Raw genomic sequence first — 22,636 nt, forward strand, 5'->3', positions numbered from 1 at the left:
TTTAGGAGCTATACGGTTTCCCACAATCCTTTGCATGACAGGATGTATGAACACAGTTCATTTCAAAGAATTTAACAAAATGGCATTATTTCTTAACATGGAAAATAAATAACGAAGAAAATGTGTTGCAGTGCCCTGCAGAGCCGGCTGTGTGACTTCTACCTTCTTCCTCTTTCCATGTGGGTTGGTTTGCTGTCTTTAACCTCTCAATCTGTCAGTTCCATGTAAATACTAGTATGAACAACCAGGGGGAAAAAAAATATTTTATCAAAAAAAATCAGATTTGAGCATCAAGACCTTGGGTTTGATTGTAGCCATAGAGGAAGCTGTTGGCTGATGTGTTTACTGATCAAAAAACAGTCAGAGGTTTCGGTGTTGTGCATTTCATGAAAAAAACAAACAAACAAATTAAAAACATAAGATTTGATTTTTTACCTCTAATCCCTGATCAGAATCAATCAAGGGCTTATTTTTATTTTTTTACAGTTAAGGTGGGTAATATGTATTTAAACTTTAAAAATATATATTTTGTATATTTTATATTGATTATAAAAGTGACATTACTACTATTTAAAAGTTATTTGCATTTTTTAGGTAACTGTGGGGATGTGACTGCATGCCATAGCAGCATTTAAACATATTTTCAAATGCATTCATATTTTTGGGGCTTTTCTGTAACAAGCTGGTCCTCAAATAGTAAAGACAAAAATCCCAACAATATTTTCAAGCCTTGTTTGCATTATAACGCAACAATTACAACAATCCAGATTTATATTTAAGTCAAGCAATACTTGAACAGATCCTTAAAAGTCAATCTAGTGACATGGCACACAACATTTTCAAAAATCTCAATATTTCAGTTACACTGTTTCTTTGCAAAATAATTTAAACTATCTTTAGCATGTCAAATGACTTTCAACAGTTCTTTCAAATTCATGTTTTCCATCTGGTGCACAGTTGTTTTTTTTTGTGCTTTTTCGTTTGCAAAAGAAATGTGCTATTTACAGTATTTTCATCTACCAGAGCAAAAAAAAAAAAAAACCTTTTGCACTCGGGTCTACAGGCATATTTCTGCTCTGTAACAGTAACCAGTCTCCTAAATCCTCTGGTTCTGAAGTCCCGACAGGCAGCTTAATAACAGCCGACCTGTGATTACTGCTTCCTGCCCAGATGTTAACTTTCCTTATTTAACCTCCTATGATTACTCCGTCAGTGGAGAGGCAGCTTATTATAGGATGGGGCATTCGTGTCTCTAACTTACACTATCCCATGAGTGTAGGTTAACTACATGGAAATATAGCCTGGGTAGGAAAAAACATTTGTAAGCAATTGTGTCCTATGACGAGATTATTGCCAAAACTGCAGTTTTACTGACAAACATTCATCAGGATGGAAGTAAGCATCTCTTACAGGGTGATCAGTAATCTGAAGACTTTAACCTACAGTTATTATGTAGTACTGTAAAAACGTATATTCCCCACTTGCTGACATCTTATGTTTATGTTTTTGTGTTGCACTTATGTGTTTTAGAGAGTCAGGTTGCTTTAAACATCTCAGTTTAGAAATGTTATTATTTGAAATTCATCTAAGTCTAACAACAAGCAGAAATGGAAGAAAACCAATGTTTTAAACCAGCCATCTATCCATTTTCCATCATGCTTATCCCAAGTGGGGTTGTGAGGGGTGCTGGTGCCTACTGTATCTCCAGCTGTCTACCGGCGAGGCGGGGTACACCCTGGATAGGTTGCCAATGCATCGCAGGGCCACACAGAGACAAACAGGACAAACAACAATTCACACACACACTCACACCTAAGGAGAATTCGGAGAAGTCAATTAACCTAACAGTCATGTTTTGGACTGTGGGAGGAAGTGAGCGTACCCGGAGAGAACACACGTATGCTCAGGGAGAATGGGCAAACTTCATGCAGAAAGATCTAAGGCCAGGAATTGAACCTGGAACCTTCTTTCTGCAAGGCAGCATTCCTACCCACAGAGGAATTCTGTTTTATACTTTTTTGTTTTATTAAAAAGCTCCCATGAATTCCTAAAATTACATTGTCCATGTCATGCATGTTGTTTTGGGCCTCACTGACTGCTTGCCACTTTCTACCCTGATCTACTCTGCTAATTAGATTGAGCAGATACACCTGTTTCTCCCCTAATTACCCTCTATTTCTCTAGCTTCTGTCCTGCCTATTTGTATCTATTTGTACCTACCTACCACAGTCAGTCTCTGCCAGATTGTCTCATTGCATGTATGAGGTTCATTTTCAGTGCTTGTGATTGTGCACCATGTGCCTATATTTTGTTCCTGTAACACAGGAACAAAAAATAGCAATAGTTCATCATATTTTTACACAAGTTAAAGTAACATGTGGTCTTTAAAGAAATTACTTAAGTAAGAGTAAACAAATACTTTATAAAAAAAACCTACTCAAGTACTGAGTACCTGATCTACTGATTACCCATCATCAGAACAGCTTATTCAATATTTTTTTGAGTTATAAAACTTACACTATGTAGAATAGTTTAAATTACTGCATACTGTATACTGTATTTTTACTTGACCTCCAAACGAAACAGCAGACTCAGCAGATGGAAAATAAAATTTACCAATAAGCCTTCAGTAGATAAAAATAATTGTGGCTCTCAATGATGCATATTTTTTTTTTATAACAAGTTTGTTTATAATATTATATTCACACAACTTAAACTCTCATTTGGGCCAATTGATGCCCCTATCTTCATCTATGAGTATACACAAACTGCAAGCTAATTATTGACAGATCAGTGTTTTGATCGGTCACTTCAAGAACAACGCCACTTAAGGCATTACTTCTTGTCAGGAAGTCGGCTATCCATGGATCTCCTAACAGCTCAGTATCCATTGATCGTGTCCAAAATGCTTACCACAGACGATCAAACCCACTTCAAATGTCTGATCTGTTTGAGCAGCATTCCTGGGATACCTCCAGGGTCCCTGCTGTGTGACCCCCCCTATAAAAGTCAGGTGGGTCCAGAGGAGGTCAGATATGTCGAGGACAGACAGGAAGGGGGTCTGCCAGTTGGCCCTGGAGATCCATTGAACTCATGAAGCTTAGCTAGATATCCAATAAAACACATTTTAATCTCATCATTTCTGCCTGCCTCACCCAGATCCAAATGTCTGTTATGAAACAAAGAAAACAGTTTGTTGTTCTGATCTGGTTAGAATGAATGTATGTTCACAGAAGATAACAGGCAAGACTTTGGGTCGAGAGCCTGGCAGGGAGTCAAGTGCTCCACTTATTTCTGCCTTGCTCCTAAAAACATGGATTGTAATGCAAATTAACTTCAATACACGTATTAGCAACATAGTAGATTAGCTCCATGGGATGATGATGGGGGTGGAGCATTTTAACCCCTTTCACCCTCTGCAGACAGGGCGGGTCTGTTCTCTGACAGTAAAAGAGACACACTCAATCTAACCCAATCTAAATGAAGATGACTGAAAAATGCTGCGTTTGATTGTCTTCCAGCATGTGACACTGTTGTTAATCGGTTTGCTGCCCTTCTGTCATAACAGAAACAGTGTCAGGCGCTCACTGTTGGCGCCTCCAGGCAGATTCTCTGAACGTGTTTATAGTCTCCTCGGCAGGGGATGAGTACGAGGAACAATTGATGACTTTTCTCTCAGACACAGACTGGGGGAAGCCCTGTTCCCCATGGGGACTCCTCCTACTCCATTAGCAAATTCTCTGATCAGCTGTTCACTTTATCATTAATTCATACGTCTTTTTTTTTCCTGCACAGATGTTGGAGGTTGCTTTTAATCATCTGATGTTCCCCCTCTATCAGTACCCTCCCTCCTTCCCCTTTCAATTCTGGCTTCAAAGCCCTGGCTGTGCTGTGTGTAGGAGGTAGACGCGACAGAAACAAAAACATTGAAACATGGAAGAGAAGTAGCATGTTCGAGTATGATGCCTAACTACTTATAGTTAAGAGAAAAACTTCTACTTTTATGATGTCAACAAAAGCCACTGAGGTTTTGGGTTTTTGTAATTCTAGAACTACTGCAAACCCTTAATCCAGTGGGATCTTTGCCCAGATTCCCCTCTTAGCTTAATTCAGACCACTTAATTAATCTCACAGCCTCTTGGCACATTTCTGCTCGTTCCATTCCCTGTGTTCAGGAGATGCCCTTACCATCCCTCCATGATCCTGTTTCTAATTTAAAGCACACATAAAGTATTGTCCTCATGCATGCGTTCTCTCTGGGTACTCCGGCTTCAGCCCACAGACCATAAACATGACTGTTAGGTTAATTGGCTTCTCTAAATTGTCCTTAGGTGTGTGTGTTTGTGTGTGTGCATGGTTCCATGTCTCTGTGTGTCTCTGTCTTGCCCTGTAACAGACTGGCTGATTGTTCAGGGTGCACCCCGCCTCTCGCCTATAGACTGCCAGAAATAGGCACCGCCCCCTCCGCCTTACTGACGGAATAAGAGGGAGGAGATGAATCGATTAAAAAAACAAAAACAACTATATTTTCTGTAGAAATGCTAAAGTTACATATTACTACCTCAGGTAAAAAAAAAAAAAAACCACTAAAAACATCTATAATTCTTTCCTTATATTGCACTTTTAATTGTCTTTTTCACTTTGAAGATCACATTTCAGCATTTTCTACATAAATTAAATTACTTTTAGTGAGGCAATGCGCAGATTTCTTTTACGTTTCCTGTTGTTCTTAAGTTCTCTTCTTTCTCGCTTCCAGGCCAGAGACTCTTTTTATGAGTTTTATGTCTTCAGAACCACATGAACACTCAATAAAATAAAGTTTTCTTCCAAATCAGGTTACAAACCGGAGCTAAAAGATGGATGCTTCATATGGTTTCTTAAAATACTTTTTAACTCAATGAAGCAACAAGGTATGTTCGTTACTAGACAGTTTCCAGGTGTGAATGGTCATTTTAAATCTCGTCTTTTTACATCCTGATCAGCAAGGATGCATGTTAATGGCAGGTCTGAACATTTACATGTGTTTCTCTTGTAATGAACAGCTGCCATCTGGGTTTAAGCAGAAGCAGAACCTTTGGGCCCAACATGTGTCCATTCTCTGATTTACAGCTAGAAGCTGCTAAAAGAGAGAATGTTACATAGTGAACTAACTAAAATTTAGAAAGTATATTTATACTCACAGAAATCTATCCATGCAGTAAACACTTTGGCTTTCGTCTCTTTTCTGAACTGCTTTGGGTAACCTCTCCTAGATCTAGAGGTCCATCAAAAAGTCAGACTTTATATATAGTCACTATATTTTATATAGATTATACTGCTGCATGTTGAATCACAAGAAACTTAAGTATAAGTTTGCTGGTGTTATGTAAGATATTGAAGAGATAAACTAACCTCTATGATGATCAAGAATGTTTCAGCTAATTTGTTCCTATCAAAGGAAGCCAGTTAGCTTCTAGCATTTTATCAGATCTTATTTATCTCAAGTGGATGATAGAAACAGAAAAGTGACATCTGCAGATTTCTACATCTTTTCACTAACTTTTGCAGAACACAATAAAGAAATGATCATCTAGCTATACTGCATTATTTAATCTAATCTAGAATAAAATATAAACAGTCAGTACAAAATATTTGGATTCATAAACCTTCCATGATTAATATAACCTATCCAAGAAACAAAATATTTGAATAAGTAGGAATTTTTAACTGAAGCTCAGAAAGGCCATATTATATAATCTATATAGAACCTAAAAAGGCATCTATACCTGCTGTGAACTAAACCAGTTCAGTAGAAAGCAATGTTGTTTGACTTAACCACTTCTTCTCACAATGATTAGAAAATTTCCCCAAAACTCACTTAAATCAGATTCTCCATTTTGAAGCAACATAATTATTGTTATTATTATTATTTTTTTAAGCAAAGCAACTGTATGTACTTTGGCTTCATCTTCAAAGACCCACAGCTGCTGAATGGTGCTCACTGAACAGGGAACTCATTCATTACTTCCATGAATTCACACTGTGATCCAAGAAATTAGGCCATCATAACTAATTGTTCAATCGTGTCCAATTCAGGTCCAGTTAATTAGCTTTCCTTTGTTGTGGCCCATCTGATCACCTGATATGTGCTCGAACCATGGCACACAGCAGAGAGCGAGATAGAGAGCAGTGGCACCTTGTGCCGTGTACGTCCTTAAATATTAAAGCACCATTCATTAGGAAATCTGGAGACTGGATGTCATCATACAAGCCTTGGAAACTCAAGCCTTGACTTCGTCTTTTATCCGGAGCGGTTTCTGTGTCAGAGAGCATGATGGGACGTTGCTGCAGGGCCTGTTGTGGTGGATCTAGTTACTATTGTCAACTGGTTTAGCCTCGGCGCTGCTGCACGTGGTCGTGACATGCAGGAATAGGAACCTGAAATGACTCTCAGGGGAAAATAAAGTTGCAGGAGCTCAGTTAATTTTTTTTTTCTACATAGCTTTCAAATACATCTAGAAGAAACATGGGACTGGAGTCAAATGACACCCTGTAATTAAAACCAGAGGCAAGTGCTTCATTATCAGATATGCTCTGAACTTTCCAGGGATGATCATGCAAGAAGCCTCCTTTTTACTGGGTTAAAATGGTTGGCTGTGCAGCAGGTAATTCAAGTCTCAAGGATAAAAAAACATGAGCAGATACCCGTGCCCCCTTTGTGTCCCAGCTGGCCTTTGTTTGAGATATTTCCGCCTGGTTAACTTCCGAACCCGGAGTTAGAGGAGGAAGCCTTTGTCCAGACTTAGTGACAGAGCCCCTGAGGATGGAGAGGCGAGTGCAGGGGGGGGGAGTTTTGTTTGGGCCATCTGTTGCTCAGACAATTCATCTTGACTTTTTACCCTCCCACCTCAGACTTTTTACACAAACACTCACATGGAATGTACTTAGATTAAATACATATTTACTCAGATATCTGTGACATTTGTTTCCCTAATTGGTGTCAAACTATCAGTTTGGTCCACTTTTGACTCCTAGGTCATTGGATGTAAACCTTTGTTACAATTGGAAAACTGCTCTATCTAACTCTAAACCTTTTTATGAATGCCCCAACAAGATCTAGTTGCAGTTTTCTACAAGCCATGTAAGCGACAACTTAAACATTTGAAAGATGTTTTAGACCAAGTATCATTTGCGGTGGAAATTAACTCTTCCACCATCTTTAACACACCACCCCCCCTTTGAATCACAGAGCTGGAAGCAGCAGCATGCTATGCTAATTCCACTTTTAAGCAGGGACAGGAAATTGGTTTAGAGTTGATGTGGATGGAGTTGAATAAAATCTGTTATGGACTGGACAGGACTTGAGACTAGAGATCGATAGATACAAGGTTTTGCAAAGCAGATGCCGATACAATTTATTTTGACTTAAGTCAGAATCTTAAAGCATGGCTGCTTAATGCATAATGAATCATCGACCAGATGCACATACTGGACGATAGCAACACAAGAAAAAACAGAATTGCCCCCAAATATTGGCCAACGAAGAATTGGTGAGTTTCTGTTTGAAACTTGTGGTGGAGTTTTAAGAAGCTTCAATAATGATTAAAAAGATCTCATCATCTTTAGAACTTTTATTGAATTCAGATAATCGTTATTGTGCTTTTCGCATGGTGGTGGCAGCATCATGCTTTGAGGGTATTTCTCTCTAACAGGGATCAATAAAATATGGAAATTCCCTTGTCTTCTCTATTGATTTCATTTTTACCACAAATCCTTAAATTTAATTTGAATATAATATAATAATAAATATATGTTGAAAAAATGCCACAGCACATCACCTTAAACACCTACTAAAATCATTTGCACTGTTATCATGATGGCAGCATCATGCTTTCAATGATGCTGTCAGGTTGAGTTGAGGTTTGAAGGACCCAAATGCAGAGATGGAAGCTGAGGCGGTTTCTTGCAAGTTTAATATCCAAAGGGGCAACAGAAGCAAAAGTCTACAAACAAAATACTGAAATCCAAGACACACGAGCAGGCAATGACTCTAAATATACAGTCAGAACCGCAGTGCAGTGGTTTAGATCAAAGCACACTGATGCATAGGAATGGTCCAGACCTAAAACCAATTTAGAATCTGTAGCAAGGATTATTTTTGTTCAGGCACTCTCCAAAAAGTTAGACTGAGATTCAGATTTTGCATTGAAAATGTAATATTTAGTTTTTTGATGTAATGTATCCTAATAACCCAAAATATTGGCAGCACTATTAGAAAGTAAAAAAAAATAATAATACTAGTCAATCGATCACAATTAAGTGATGTAAAGCAAAATATGGTTTTAATGTGACATGATGGAGAAAAATATGTGGATATTGATACTTTTTCAAATCACTGAAAGTGGAAGTTTTTATTCAGTACCTTTTTTTTTTAAATTTACATGCATTTTTGATAAGTGCTCATGTCATGAATGAAATTTAAAAGCATTTGAAAGATGTTGCAAGGGGGAAAACAATCCAGATGATTTGAAAACATCTGGGTCTGTGCCTCAGCAGCTGATCCACCTAAAACCCACAAAAATGTTTCCCAAATGTCTGCAAGATTGGAATTTTCTACTGATGTAACACTGGATAGTGGAGAGTATGAAAAAACTAGAATCCGTGACCCATCCTTTCCAAGTTGTGGCTTCCTCCTGTAGTTGTCTGGCTGTTTTGTTATGTTCAGTATTTTAACATGATTCAATCTTTTTCCTCTTTGTCTGCTTTATGACTAGAAGTCAAGTAATTTTCTGGGCGGTTGAAACCCCTCCTTTCCATGATTATATAACAGAAAGAGATTTATTTAAAATCCTCACAATGAGCTGGATTAATCCACTCGCTTGTCTCCCGTGAAGCAGCTTTTCCAGGATTTAGCTTTGTGCACTGAGATGGTACCAGGCTGAGACTGTGTTGGAGCTCACCAGCCACCTCATACAAAAAAAAAAACCTGAACGTGTGTTAATGACAGGCCACGTGTTGCAGAATACTTCCCTTACACATGTGTTTGTCTCCTTTTCCACACAATAGGAGGCGGGACATTATCAGCTGCCCACACCCTTCCTTCTTCCCCCCACCCCTTACCCAAGCCCTCTCCTAATTTATAGGACCCCCTTTATCCCACTGGCTGTCGTCCCCTGAGGCTTGAGGGCCACTTTTAGCTCTGGTCCATTAGCACTGGAAGGGAAAAAAGAAATCCTTGATGGAAGAGGGCTTTTAGATGGGCTGGTTGAACTTAGCAGTGCTTTGTCCTCATAAAAAGCCTAAATTTCAACTTAAATAAAAATTTAAATCCAATGATTCTTCTGAGCTGTTAGGGAAATACATTTATTAGATTTTGTAACAGACTAGCTCCAGAGGCAGCTTGAGTTTTCTTTAGGGATCAGAGCATATCGTAGAGAAGCATCTTAACGTTTCCTCTTAGAAACCTTTGCACTTCATGGATGAGAGTGTGTTTCCATGGCGGCCTGCTGTTAATTGTTAATGAGCATTGATGTCTAGGAGGGGTGACCTCATCTAAGGTTTCCTAGTGGAATCCATGCATATTGATCTTTTTAGTTTTATGCTCTGTCGGACACACAATTCATTTAGGCTCCACGCTCCACCGACCGCCTCATCGGCAGCACTTCTGATGATTGATGTCTGGATAGAGACGTTTTTTTGAGATGGCCCAACTTGGGTGTCCAGCTAAAATCCTACATGTCAGACTTACCCCACACTGCATGAGGATGTAACTTATCCCTTTCTTTTATTTGTGTGTTTCCGTCCAAGGAAGCTGTGCTCCTTGATATCTTTGACTGGAGCAATATTCTTTGTTTCAGCTTTTATCGACATGATTTATAGTTTTAGACTCACAGGGCTGATTTTTTTTTTTGCTATCTCTCCACCACATTGCTGACCATTAAAAAGAAAATGTTGATCATGTTGTTTTGCTTTATGTTTTTACAATGATGTCCTCTTGTTTTTGAAGACATTTACAGTGTCATGAAAAAGTAAAAATGTAGCCTGATTTTTTTCCACGTAGATTCATAAGACAACCAAACATTTAATTATTTTTACTGGGATTTTTTTGAGGATATTTTGTATAACCCAAGCTTTGTCTCGTTGGACAAATCATTTACCCAAATATGAATTGAAATTAGGTCTGGACTTCGAAAAATTCCTTCTAACGCCTACATTTCCAGTCTTTTGCAGACATCCTGTGTTTTAGTGTTATCCTGTATGTAGCAACATCTATGTTCCTTTCAGCACCCCACTCTCTGTTACAGAAAAAAATATCTGCAAAGTATGATTTGCCACCACCGTGCTTTACACTGGTGTGTTCATTGAGGCAGCTTTAAATGATTATCAGACAGCCTGACTCCTTTAAACTGAAATATAAGGCAACTAAACTTGCTTTAACATTCCCACTTCCAACATTTCAGAACATTCCCTAAAAACTACTTAATGTATGATTATCTCAGCAGTTTGTGTATTTACAACAGATCTCATTTTGGTAAAATTAGAGGACCTTAAACTGAGTAGACTAGAGCTTTAATCCTTCACAGTCTTTCAGACAAAGCCTGTTCTATAATTACACATCCAGCACTGTAAGGAAGTGACAGCTCATCTTAGCAATCAGCTTTAGATTCCTGTTTTGCTCAAAATTTCTTAGCTCTTTAAAAACAAGTCTGCAAGAGAGAGAAATGGGTTTTCCTACATGGAGCTGGATTTGCATCTAAAAAATATATATATATATATTAAACCAGGTAATAAAAATCAAGAAAAAGTTTAGGTTATAAAAATCTCCCAAAAAAAAATTAAAAACACAAATAAATAAATAAGAACAATATTTTGATCTGTGTGGTTTGTTTCAGAGTGAAATTATTGAATATTGATACTGAGTTATTTCGCAATCAGAGGTATCAAAAGTGTTTATTTACTCAAGTAGAAATCCTACTGTCTAAACACTTTAGTAGACGTTAGAGTACTCGTCTAAGCTTTTTACTCAAGTAAAAGTAAAACAGTAAAAATTTTTGCAGATGCTTTACTGCACTCCATTATTAAAGGAACATTTTTCTTCAATTCTGGATGATAACTTCCTTATAATTAAGTTTTCTAGTTTTATAAGTGATGGTTATAGTATTAAATGTAACTTTCCATCATCCTGAAATACTACTTTGGTGTTTAGTTAACAACAAGTTGCTGCAGCACCGAGTCTAAACACATAGAAATAACATGTTTGGATGAAACTAATTATTTTGATGGTTTTTATTAATTATAAATACCAGCAGGCAGTAATGAAAATGAGCTGAAATGAAACAAAACTAACTAATATATTTTTAAAATGTAAGGGGTAGAAAGTAGAGATAATTGCAAAAAAAATGTAAGGAGTAGAAGTAAAAAGTTGTCTAAAAAATAATTACTCCAGCAAAGAATAGATTGTCAAAATTTCGAATTAAGTACAGTAACCAAGTATTAGTACTTTGTTTCTTGACACCTCTGTTCACAAACACCCATGCAACTCACCTGCATCAGCCAATTCATATTTTGAAACCTCTTATATAGGTTTTATAAATTTTTTTGTCAGTAAATTGTTGTCAGTAATTAAATCAATCAGTAGGTAGTATTACTTTGACAAAAATTATTATGTCCTGATTGTCTGGAATATCATAAAAAGAAAGATGGGTTGGATGAAACACTTTTATTGATTAGTGGGCAAAAATCTTTGGATCTTATTTTCTCCTTCAAAAACATCTTCATAACAAAGCTTTTGTGATCATATTTTGGATAAATCATGACTGTAGTTTGGCAATAATAGTGACATATCTGATGTGACCAAAGCTGGAAACTTTAAAACCATTTTAATTTCCTTGGATGTGATTAAGAAAAATCACTGGCTGCTGTTACATTTATACTGCTTAAAAGTGGAAATGCAATTAGAAGACATACATTTTTGTAAAGAATTTATAAGGGAGACTTTTCATTTTATTATGTGATTAAAAAACCCTGTTTTTGTGTTGCAGGGAGCCCGTGTCTGGCTGAGGCATAAAGACCAGCTCCTTCCCTCCACCGTCAGCTCATATGATGACTTATCCCTTGTTTTAACCACTGACTATGGGAAGGTAAGAGGATTTTTTTCCCTTTCTCCTTCATTCTGTTGTTTGCTGGACTTGTACGTTGACTTGCAAGAACTTCTTCCAAGTCCACCATAAGGAAAACAAAAAGCATTTGAGTCTTAGGGGCAGCTTATTGTGTGCATGAAACATTTCCGCTCGGTTTTGTTGAAATGTGAGGGTGGGGGAAATAGTCCATTGTGCATGCATGGTAAGCGAGCTGATTGTTTTACCTTAAGTATTTCATTTGATGGCTCTGCAGTTGGATCAACACATTTTGTAATAAAGGAAGAATGACAGGAATGAAGTCCCACTGACAAGTCATTGAGCTGAGCTTATCTGTTTGGCAGAACGCAGTAGTCTTTGTGTCTGAAGGAAATCCTGTCAGTGGAGCAGAGGCTTAGAGAGGTCTGTGTGTCAAACACAGCAACTTGGAAGTTAAATAATAATCTGTAAGACGTTTTCTGTTCAGATTTCTAACAAATCCATATAGCCTTATCCTTTAGACCATCTAATGTGGCTAAAATCCTAATAATGATCCAGGAGGTTCACTATTAGATGTTTTTAAGTAATTTTCTGTATCTGCAAAGGCATTATTCCTTTGATAAAGACATGCATATTAATTTCCCGCCCTGTTTGTAATATTCAGCTCGTCACTAATCCAGACTGTTCCCTCTATGCTGTTAAACATTAACCTTCATGCCATGCCAATGGATTTTGAGGTGTTAAGCCTCAACAACTTCCTCCCATTGTCCTCCCATATCAACAGAATATTTGCTACATATTCTACCATATTCACATTTTTGAGTCATCCCAATAAGTTGAATGCATTAACATTACTACAGAGTTTTAATCAATCTGGTAGACAGTACTGCTCAGTCAGTATAGATGTTTGTCTTCAGGACGTTGGCAAACATTGGACACTGAACTTCCTGAATAACACATTCCAGTCTGTTAAGTGAGACACAAACAAAGTTGTTGATGACTCTCAAACCGTCATCCAGCCTGTGGATGATATCCCAGAGGTTGGGCTAATCCTGGATAACAATAGATCAGTCTTTAAAGGGGGAGCTTTGGTACCTGGCCCGGAAGCAGTAACAGGAATTTGACTTTAAATGCAGAGAGCGTGGATGAGCGGATCTCAGGAAGTATAAGTGCTGGCTGTAGACTCAAACATTAGTTTGGAGGTGTAACATGTAGCTCAGAGATCGCTTGAATCCAAATGGGTTTTTTTGTTTTCAACTGCTCAAAGCATCACTTCCATCATCTAAAACATGCTTTGGTAGCACCGGGTATGTAGCTTATCAAACACATAACCCCTTTAGTCTAAGGCTGGATTAGAGTTTTTTTTGAATGTGATGAAAGGATGTTGGCGCCTGGTTGGTTATGAAAAAAGAACAACCTTTTTCTAATGGAGCCAACGAAGAACTAGCTTCATCTCTGACTGATTAACTATTTGATGGAAATAGTTTGAAGAGCCAGTTTGCATAGTGATGTCCTCAACCTCATAAACTCTACTTTTTATAACGCTTGCATGTTTTCCAAATACCTGCTCCTATTCTTATATGGTACAGATTTTGAGGTTGGGAAGCAAAAATCAGTCTTAAAATTTTACCAATTGGTCCTTCTGGAATACATTTCTTATGTTTTCTATTTTTATAACACAACAAAAAGATAAAATATTCAGTTAAAGAAAAAGGAAAACATCTGTTTTTCAGTTAATACTTATTTGTTTGATGGTCAGAATAAAAAGTGACTAAAAACATTTGGTGCATCTCATCTCTGCTGTATCTCTCATATCTAATGCTTCTAGATCAAATATCAAGTTAACTCTCATAAAACTTCACATTTTACACAAATAGAGTCTCTTTGAAAGAAACAATTTAACTTTATGGTATAAAAACTGATTTTTTTCACTCCAAACGACCCAAAACAGGGTGTTCCAATCTTAATTTGAACTTCTGCATGCTCAGCACAGGTTATCATTGCCTGCAGACAGCCATATATTTTGCTGTAAGATGCACAGATTCAACAGGTGGATGTCTGAATTAGAAATTATTATTTTTTTTTTACCATTTAAGACAACAAATCGATCTTGAAAGCCTTGCATTTTTCCTTTGATTTATAACTAATCTGCCTGCAAATTATCTGTGTTCATCATGCTGCTGGTAATAAGTGAAGCATGCAGCTCAGTAGTCACGTCCTGCTAAGAAGTAGCACAAAGATTGGGTAATGGGTCACATTTTTAGCCTAGGGTCCATTCATTAAAGGCTGTGAGACCGATCATACATACTTGTTTATATGGCCTTTTGGGGGTGTTTTATGATGTCTGTGTGGTCAGTGGTAGAAATAACTGTGAGCAAAATAAGCTTTTCTCAGCTGAAAGGAATTTCTAAACCCTCAGTTATGATTTTTAGTCATTGGTGGGTTAATGCTGACATGTTTGTGACGGTATGCTAAGGGAAACTTTTTAGATCTGACCCGATCTTGAAGGGCCTTGTATGATTGCAACATCTGAGCAGAGCATTTTTGGTTATCAGCCCAAACATATGGCTTTTCTCTGCTGTTTTTAAGTCCAAGGGATAAAGAGGCAGGAATGAGAGGAATGTGAGATGGAGCAACAGCCCGTCTCCATCTTCAGGATCCTCCATTGACCACATATGATCCTTTGTTCCTTTTGGGACGTTTATCAGAGATTTATCAACACTGTTTGAACCAGGCAGAGTTCTAGGGAATCCATGTTCCATGTGAAGTCCTGATATCAGATAGCCCATGTCCAGATGCTTATAATCAACTTCTTTTTTTTGCATATCAGAGGTGTTTTATAAATTTGAACCTGGGGCGTGATAAGATTCATCTTGAAACCATCCAACTTTGATGTCAGCTTTTCTATCCACCCAACAAACCTCTGCCTCAGAAAGTATAACTAACCAATTTAACAGCATCATACATGTCTTATGTGGACAGATGGCTCTCTGACTCCTACAACGCTGGAATAACAGTGTGTGTGTTATTCTCAGACATGCGTCCCAAAAAGAAGAGAAAACGCGGAAAGAACTCCTGGTGTGGATGTTTTTTTTTCTGTTGTTAATAGGCTTTTTCCTATAAAGAAAGAAAAAATACACTTTTAGTAATAAAAATAAATAAAATAATTGCAAATTTAATTATTATTTATGACACAATTCAATTCAGTTTTTTTATATTTAGAACCAACTCACAAGACATCACAGAGGTAATTCAATCCTATCATACAGTCTGATTGGTTAAAAGTTTCTATCTAAAAATGCATCACATAATTGGGATACAGCTAAATTAAATTCACCAGCAATTAAAGATATTTAGATTTTTTTTTTTTTTTACTTTAGCGCAAAATTAACATGGAATTAATGTAAATGAACTAAATATTCTTACGTTTACCAGCAGCTTTATGAGCTGCTGGTAAAGTGAAGAATCTGGGTTGCACTTTATGTGCAACTTCTCCTCCTTCTGCTTTTTTTTGTTGTTTTCATCTTCCTTTTTTAACCATCATTATTCCTTTGTCATACACCACTACCTCCCTTTGATTTTTCTCCTGACTCTGGGCAGGATCCCCTTTGGAGCAGATGGATCACTGTAAGACAAGCAAAGAATCAAACAAAGAAAGACTGTGTTGTCTTTGTGTCTCCTCCAGCCTCAGTGTTTTTGGCGTCCATATCTCCCTCCTAAAGGGCTGAATTTATAGGAAGCAGGTCTGAGCGGCAGAGCCCGACTCCACCTACAGTATGTGTGAATATTAAGTGGGGCAGGGGGAACAAAGCGCAGCAGCATCAGGGTGGGGCTTCAGAGGAAAGATGGAACAAAAGGGGAAAAACATCACAGTCTCCAAAAAGTTTAAATGCACTTGAAGCTCCTACTATGAAATATTTGTTTCTACAGCCTCAAATGTGACATTTTTGAAAATTTCAGCGCATTTGAACTTGGTATTGTTATTATGCTTCATTTTGTTACAGGATTAAGTATATTTGAATGACTTATCTATAGTTTTGAGGCTTAAAAAATTTCCTATCTAAATAATTTTGCATGACAAAATATATGGAAAAATATCTTATTTTTTCAAGTTATGCTCCTTTATTTGTCTTTATTTATGTTTTACTGACTTAATGAAGCTATTTGTTCTGTAGAACATATATAACTGGCAACCAAAGGTTATATCCTAAGAAATTATCACATATTACATATAGAATATAGCCTACATTCGTTCTGGGATTATGATTACTATTGTTAGAGAGTCCAATGTCATTCGTGTGATTTGCTCTCATATGTGTTGCCATGTGCTCTGCAGCATAGGTTTCCAGCTTTTCAGTGTCATCACTGTGCGGAAAGAATCGAATAGTGCGGTAAACAACTACACTAATCAATCCTAAACCGCACGTATTTGCCTGAAGCGGTCTTTGACTGCCACCACATCAGCTCTGATCACCAACCTCAATGGAGCCACGTCCATCTTGTGGTGGACGAGTAGTTAAGATTTTTCAAGGGCTTTGTTTTGCAGTTGGGTTTATTTCTTACAGGAGCTTATTTTTGGTCATTTTTACCTTCTAGTTAGAAACTGAACTTGTTATTATGGTTCTAACGGAGCATTACGTCACAAGTTCTTGAAGATTGTAATCTAAGAAGTACTGAAAAGATCTTGTTTAGTAATTTGATTGTTTTTTTATGAAGTTTATTGAAATAAGCAAGAGCAATGAGAAGCTACAGTAACCGTTCAACTCACCGTGACCTCTCTGTGGCAATCCAGAGAAAAATGAAACCTTTTTTGATGTTGAATGTTCCAGCTCAGCTTTCCATGATTGTCCCTCATGTTTTTAGAGATAAAAAGCCTCGAAGGTCACACTGTGAAATCTGAACAGTGAAGGTTTTGATGGGTTTGTGTTGGGGTTTAGAAGCATTTTCACTCACTGTTTACTGTGTCTTATAGTATTCACACCCCCTCAATTTTTTTCTTTATATTTTGGCAAATATTAACCACAGTTCTTAAAGTATTTCGTTGGAATTTTACATGACTGACCAACACAAAGCAAAGATTAAACAAAGAGAAAATGCATGTTTTTAAGAGGTTTTAAAAATAATTGTTTACATTTGTACTCATTACCATGGAGTCGCCAATTTAGTCTTTTTAGTTAAGCTTTTCACATCTTTTGGTTCATCCTGGTTTGCAAAATAACCCAACCTTAGTGAGATTAGATGGGGAAAATCATTTAAATTTCTCAACTAAATTGAGGTCTGGACACATGACAAGGATCCGATCTCAACCCTTGTATGACATAAATTTAGGGAGGCTTCTGACCCACATGCAGAGCGTTCAAGTAGAAAACAAATAAAATCACAATGTTTTATTTATAATAAAGACGAGGCAATTGATGCAGGGCAAGACTCGGTTCTGAGAGGTTCTGGAGAGGAGAAAAAAAAATTAAGCAGAGATAGAAATGAGGTTAGAGTCAGTTTGAAGAACAGAAAGGGTCCTGGTTTGGAGAAAAAAAAATACACAAATCAGAAAAAAAATACAATGTCATTGACAGTAATGGCAAACTCATTTTAAATTAAAAAAAAAAATGTTGACCATAAGATGAAGACCTGCAGCCAGTTTATAGATTGAATGGAAAAAGTATATTAGCATGGAGCAAATAAAACTACAACCGATGTATAAAAATACTTACTGGACAGATGTAAAACTGGTACTAATAGCATGGTTGTAAACTGCTTGTACCCTCCGGGAGTAGTTAAGATTGTAAAGTTTAACAGCGACTGGGAGGAAGGATCTTTGGTAGCGCTCCTTTGTTCATTGAAATTTCAGTAGTTTTTCACTGAAAAACATTCCTTACCCTTCAACCGGAGCTTGTATAGAATTAAGTCCCAAGAAGTGCACTAATGCCTATGATCTAGTGCCATTTCCCCCAATGGGTGCTTATAAAAAATGTATTATATAATAGAATAGAATAGAAATATCCTTTATTGTCCCACTGTAAGTATATTCAACCATCCCCTTTTGACTTTTTGACGTTTGACCCTTCATGAGTTCCTATCCCAATGTCCCAATCGTCCTCCTTAATAATCCATTTACACACAAACTTAACTTTTCTATCATTTTATTCATTTTGGCTGTTAAATATTCTGTTAAATTCTCACCCCATGACGGCTGAAGATAGGCACCAGCACCCCTCGCGACCCCTCTTGGGATAAGTGTGACAATGGATGGATGGATATTCTGTTAAGTCATGGAGACACAGTTTAAGCCTGAAGATAATCGTTCTCATGCCAGATTTATAGAAATTATTTAATTTTACCAGAATGTTTCTTCTCGCTGAAAGTAATATTTAGGTTTTGGTGCTTCCCAGAAAGGGCCCTTATTTAAATCTAGTGGGGATTCCGTGAAGAGAGCTAAAGATTAGGGTTATGGTCAAGGAGGCCTTCCAACCTCAGACACTTAAAACCCATCATTAAAAATAAACACTTGCAGTGGAATGCAAAAAACTGCTCATCTTTTAAAAAGATGGGTTCAGTCACTAATGTATGGAAGTTTTAACATGCCAATTGCAATCAAGCAATATTCAAACAAAATTGGCTCTTCTTTTCTATTGTCTAACCATCATTTTATATGGCTATCTCAGTTCCTGTCAGAAACAAAATTCTTGCTGAAAGAAAATCTTTTTAAATCTCTAAGGGGTACAAATGACTTTGGGGCTTAATTATTTAAAACTGCCTTAAAATTATAATACCTTTAAATGATCAAAAGCAGGCACATATACACGTATGCTTCATAAGAAACACATTTTGCTGACAGATATTTTTGTATAAGTATTAAGTTAAATCTGCTTAAAAATGGACCAAAACAAATGCATGAAACTGCATGTTATACAGCAAATGCTACCAAATGCAGTGGTTTAGTTTAGATGTGAAGATAAGCATTTCTAAACAGATTTCAGTACCTTTACCTGTTATTTTATCCATGTCAGGGCATGTAAGAATACTCTATTTCTTTAGGAGCACCACTTCAGATGTATGTTTGTCCAATCAAACAAATACCGTGTCTTGTAAACAAAAGATTAAGATAAAACATGGTTTTGTTTGACAGCTCTTCTTGCTTGGGTCCTTCTGTGAATCTGCGTCATTTTTGAGGGTGTGAAGTTGAACCAGATGTGGATAAGGCATTTTCTGGAGATCTCCCAATTTCTGCTGAATAAACGAGATCCCGCCCACCAGGCCAGATTTCCAATGAGATCTTTATACTTTTCCTAACTTTTTTCAATGATAAAAACACTTATCAGCTCAAGATGGTAGCTAGATTTAAAATACCACGGTTTCACAATTTTTCACAAATCTCTTACATCAAAAACGTCCTTTTTATTCTAAACAGAAAAGTAAGACAATTTACAACTTATCCAGCTAACTTAATTTAGCTGGATAAGTTGTAAGTTTATGCACAGTGCTTTCTGTTCAGAAAACCTTTGCTATTTTGATCTTTATAGATTAATACAAATTAAAAAAGCAGATCTATCCGCTTTAGTACCCAAATTGCATACGTTATCTATTAAAATAATTGGTCTAGGTAAACATTTACCCTATTTTTAACAGCATTGGCGGCATTCCTTCACAATATGAGAGACCAGGGGTTGTAAAGAAGGGCTATTATCTTATTTTAAAACAATGACAAGCATTTGTCCTATATCTGTTCAACCTTACTGTTATCTGTTGAAAGTCTCTCTCTCCCCATCAGCCTAAGTAAACCGCTGACATCTCTTAAAGGCATTGTGGAGGATTTTTGCAATTTAAAAAAAAAACACCCGCCCTCTCCATGTGCAAGAGCATGCAACTGGAAAATTATAAAAATGTTCACGAGCATGCACAAACCCATTTCTCCTCGTGCACACTAAAATTTGTTGTTTTTACAGCTCATACAAGCTTACTGTTTCCGAACATCCAACCTAAATCCCTCAATCACTGCATAGAGTGGGGACTTTATACAGACAGATGATTACTCCTTTTTACTACACGTTGGTCACATAACTCCTCCTCAACTGCGCAGAGCTTGCGCCACCTTTGTTATTTGTCACCGCTGTTGGGTAGCAACATCATATGGGGACAGTGGGCCGCTGTGAAAGCAAATCCCATAATGCTTTGGAAGGAGAGTTTTCCACTCAAAGCATCCTGGGATATATCTGTCTCTTCTTAGGCCTTTCTTTTCTTTTCATGCACTTCATAGACACCTTTTCTCTTACTACCCTCAGCCATTTGCAAAGAATCGCGGTGAGAAAGGTGAGCTTCAATGACTGACTGAAACCGTAGCTCACCACAAAAAACGCCTGAATATATATATGAGCACAAAAAGATGGCTAACAGTACGAGCACGTAGGACGACCTTACATAAACATATCACCAGAATGATTGATAATAAGGGGGAAATAAAAGATTGTCTTCTATACTTTTAACATATCCTACAAAATATATATCTTTTTTTATTTATTTATTTTTTTATCTCTTAAATCTCCTTAATACAATACAGTTAGTAAAAAAATATCTTTGCCTCTTCTTCATTCAGTTACAATTTCCAAATGAAACAGTGTTGATTTTAGTGTCTCCAGGCATACTGGGTTCAGAGCAGAAATTAACTAAATTGAACTGGATGGTTTAAAATTTAATTCAAACTGGATTTGCATATTTTGTTTTATGAATTGCACCAAAGACTTAAGCAGATGAGTTACTTTTTCATTTATATGTCATTTGGGTGAAGAAGTACTTTTAGGTTTTCAAGTCATGTTGTTTTGTCTTGTTGTCTTTTTTATAATTTTTTTTAAACCTTAACCTTAAATTCTCTATAAAAGAGTAACAGTCTGATAAATGTTTTTTATTCCCCCAGGCCAGGTCTTAACTAGAGCCTGTTGTTAACTTATAGAAGATATAAATGCCAATAAACAGCAGTCAATGCTATCCATTTATTGGCTGTCTAGAAGTGAGCTGCTCCATGTCTGGTGAATCTTATTGATTTTACAAGGCTGGAATTTACTATGTGTGCACTGTTTGTTCTTCTTCCCTCATGTGGTTAAAACTGTTTTGATACATCTTTGTGTGAAACAATAGTTTCCCTGAATCTGTTGTAAACGTCATTAATTTGTTACAGAATAATGGCTAATATATAATGGACAATATTCATCACGACTTCAAAAAATCAACCAGCTCCCTTTAAACCTTAAACTGTCATCAGCTTTTCACTTTCTTATCCGTGCTGACTCAGCAGTTCCCTGAAATGCTCTCCCCCCTCGCCTGGGATACGCTTTGATAGGCCAGTAGAGCCAGCATAAATGCTCTGGGACGCCACAACTCTGCCTCAAGTCTATTCGCATCGATCTGAACCCATCTTCCCATCAAGAGGCCAGCAGAGGCATGCTCCGTCTTTCCTCTTATGTTGTCCCTGGAACATTAGTGTTCTGTTAGCCACAAACTCCATGATGCTCTCTGTGGATGGTTTTTGGTTGAATTCAGTGGCGGCAGTCTTCTAAATCTTTCAGCCCTTCATCTGTCTTACATTAAAAGTCTATTTTGCTGCTCCATCCACTATATTGTTAGAGCTGAGTTACAGGGTGGAAGATTTGTTGATCAGAGACTCCATGGAAAAGCTAAGGTCTATGAAAGGTGAATTATAAGAGCAAGTAGAGACAGACATGGCATGAATTATCTTCATTTCATCTGTCACTCCTGTTTGAGCTTGTGTGTTGACCTGTCATCGATACAGAAGGAAGAATCTATAGACGGTGTCAGAAAACGATCACCACATGCAACACTTCCTCCAGCATCAATCTCTATTATAGTGTTCTAGGTTATGAACATGCAAGATTTAATATTACATTGCAGCTGCATAGCAGCCTTTTCTATGTGGAGTTTGCATGTTCTTGCATGTTTGTGTTTTTTTTTTTTTTTAATCAGATTTTTATTTTTTTTATATAAAGACCTGCATGTTATGTAAAAACCTTTGGAAGATAGAGTTTGCAATCTGGATATGTTAAACCCTGAGCACCACCATAGTGTGAACATTCTTTGTGCTGTGCCTACTTGGTGCAATATTGTAATAACTGAAGGACAGGTTGGGTTATCATTATATTTATCTTATTGCTGCAGTGTTAATAGTTTTGGTCTTTCAATGATTCATTTACATAAACTTGTGCATATTTTTCAAGAACTGTGTAATTTGTTAATTTATTTGTGACGGCAAAAACTATTTTTCACCTGAGTGCAGAACACCTGAGAAGTCTGCAATGGATAAAAATTATAACATTTTTTTTTTTTAACAGATTAACCTTTCCTAAATTTCTAACAAATCACACAAATTACAACTTTTTCTAAAGTTTTGTTTGGAACCATTTAAAACCAGGTATAATTTACTTGATTTTTATAGCAAAAAGTAGACCACATGGGGGCGCCAGAAATCCAGGAATCTAGAAGAGGGAATAGGCTCTATGCACAGCTCCACTACTTCCTGAATTTAAGGCAGCTCC

General features: G+C 37.0%; 1 protein-coding gene across 1 annotated transcript in view; it reads left to right on the plus strand.

The window, feature by feature from the left end:
* LOC107087138 (unconventional myosin-X-like) overlaps positions 1 to 22,636 on the plus strand; it is an 80,116-nt gene that overhangs the window by 8,953 nt on the left and 48,527 nt on the right. The window contains exon 2 of the mRNA XM_015378539.1: positions 12,021 to 12,119. Within this exon, the coding sequence (XP_015234025.1) occupies positions 12,021 to 12,119 (99 nt within the window). The remainder of the gene's footprint in view (positions 1 to 12,020; positions 12,120 to 22,636) is intronic.

This window comes from Cyprinodon variegatus, unplaced genomic scaffold, assembly GCF_000732505.1.
Source record: "Cyprinodon variegatus isolate N-32 unplaced genomic scaffold, C_variegatus-1.0 Scaffold174, whole genome shotgun sequence".
NCBI lineage: Eukaryota > Metazoa > Chordata > Actinopteri > Cyprinodontiformes > Cyprinodontidae > Cyprinodon > Cyprinodon variegatus.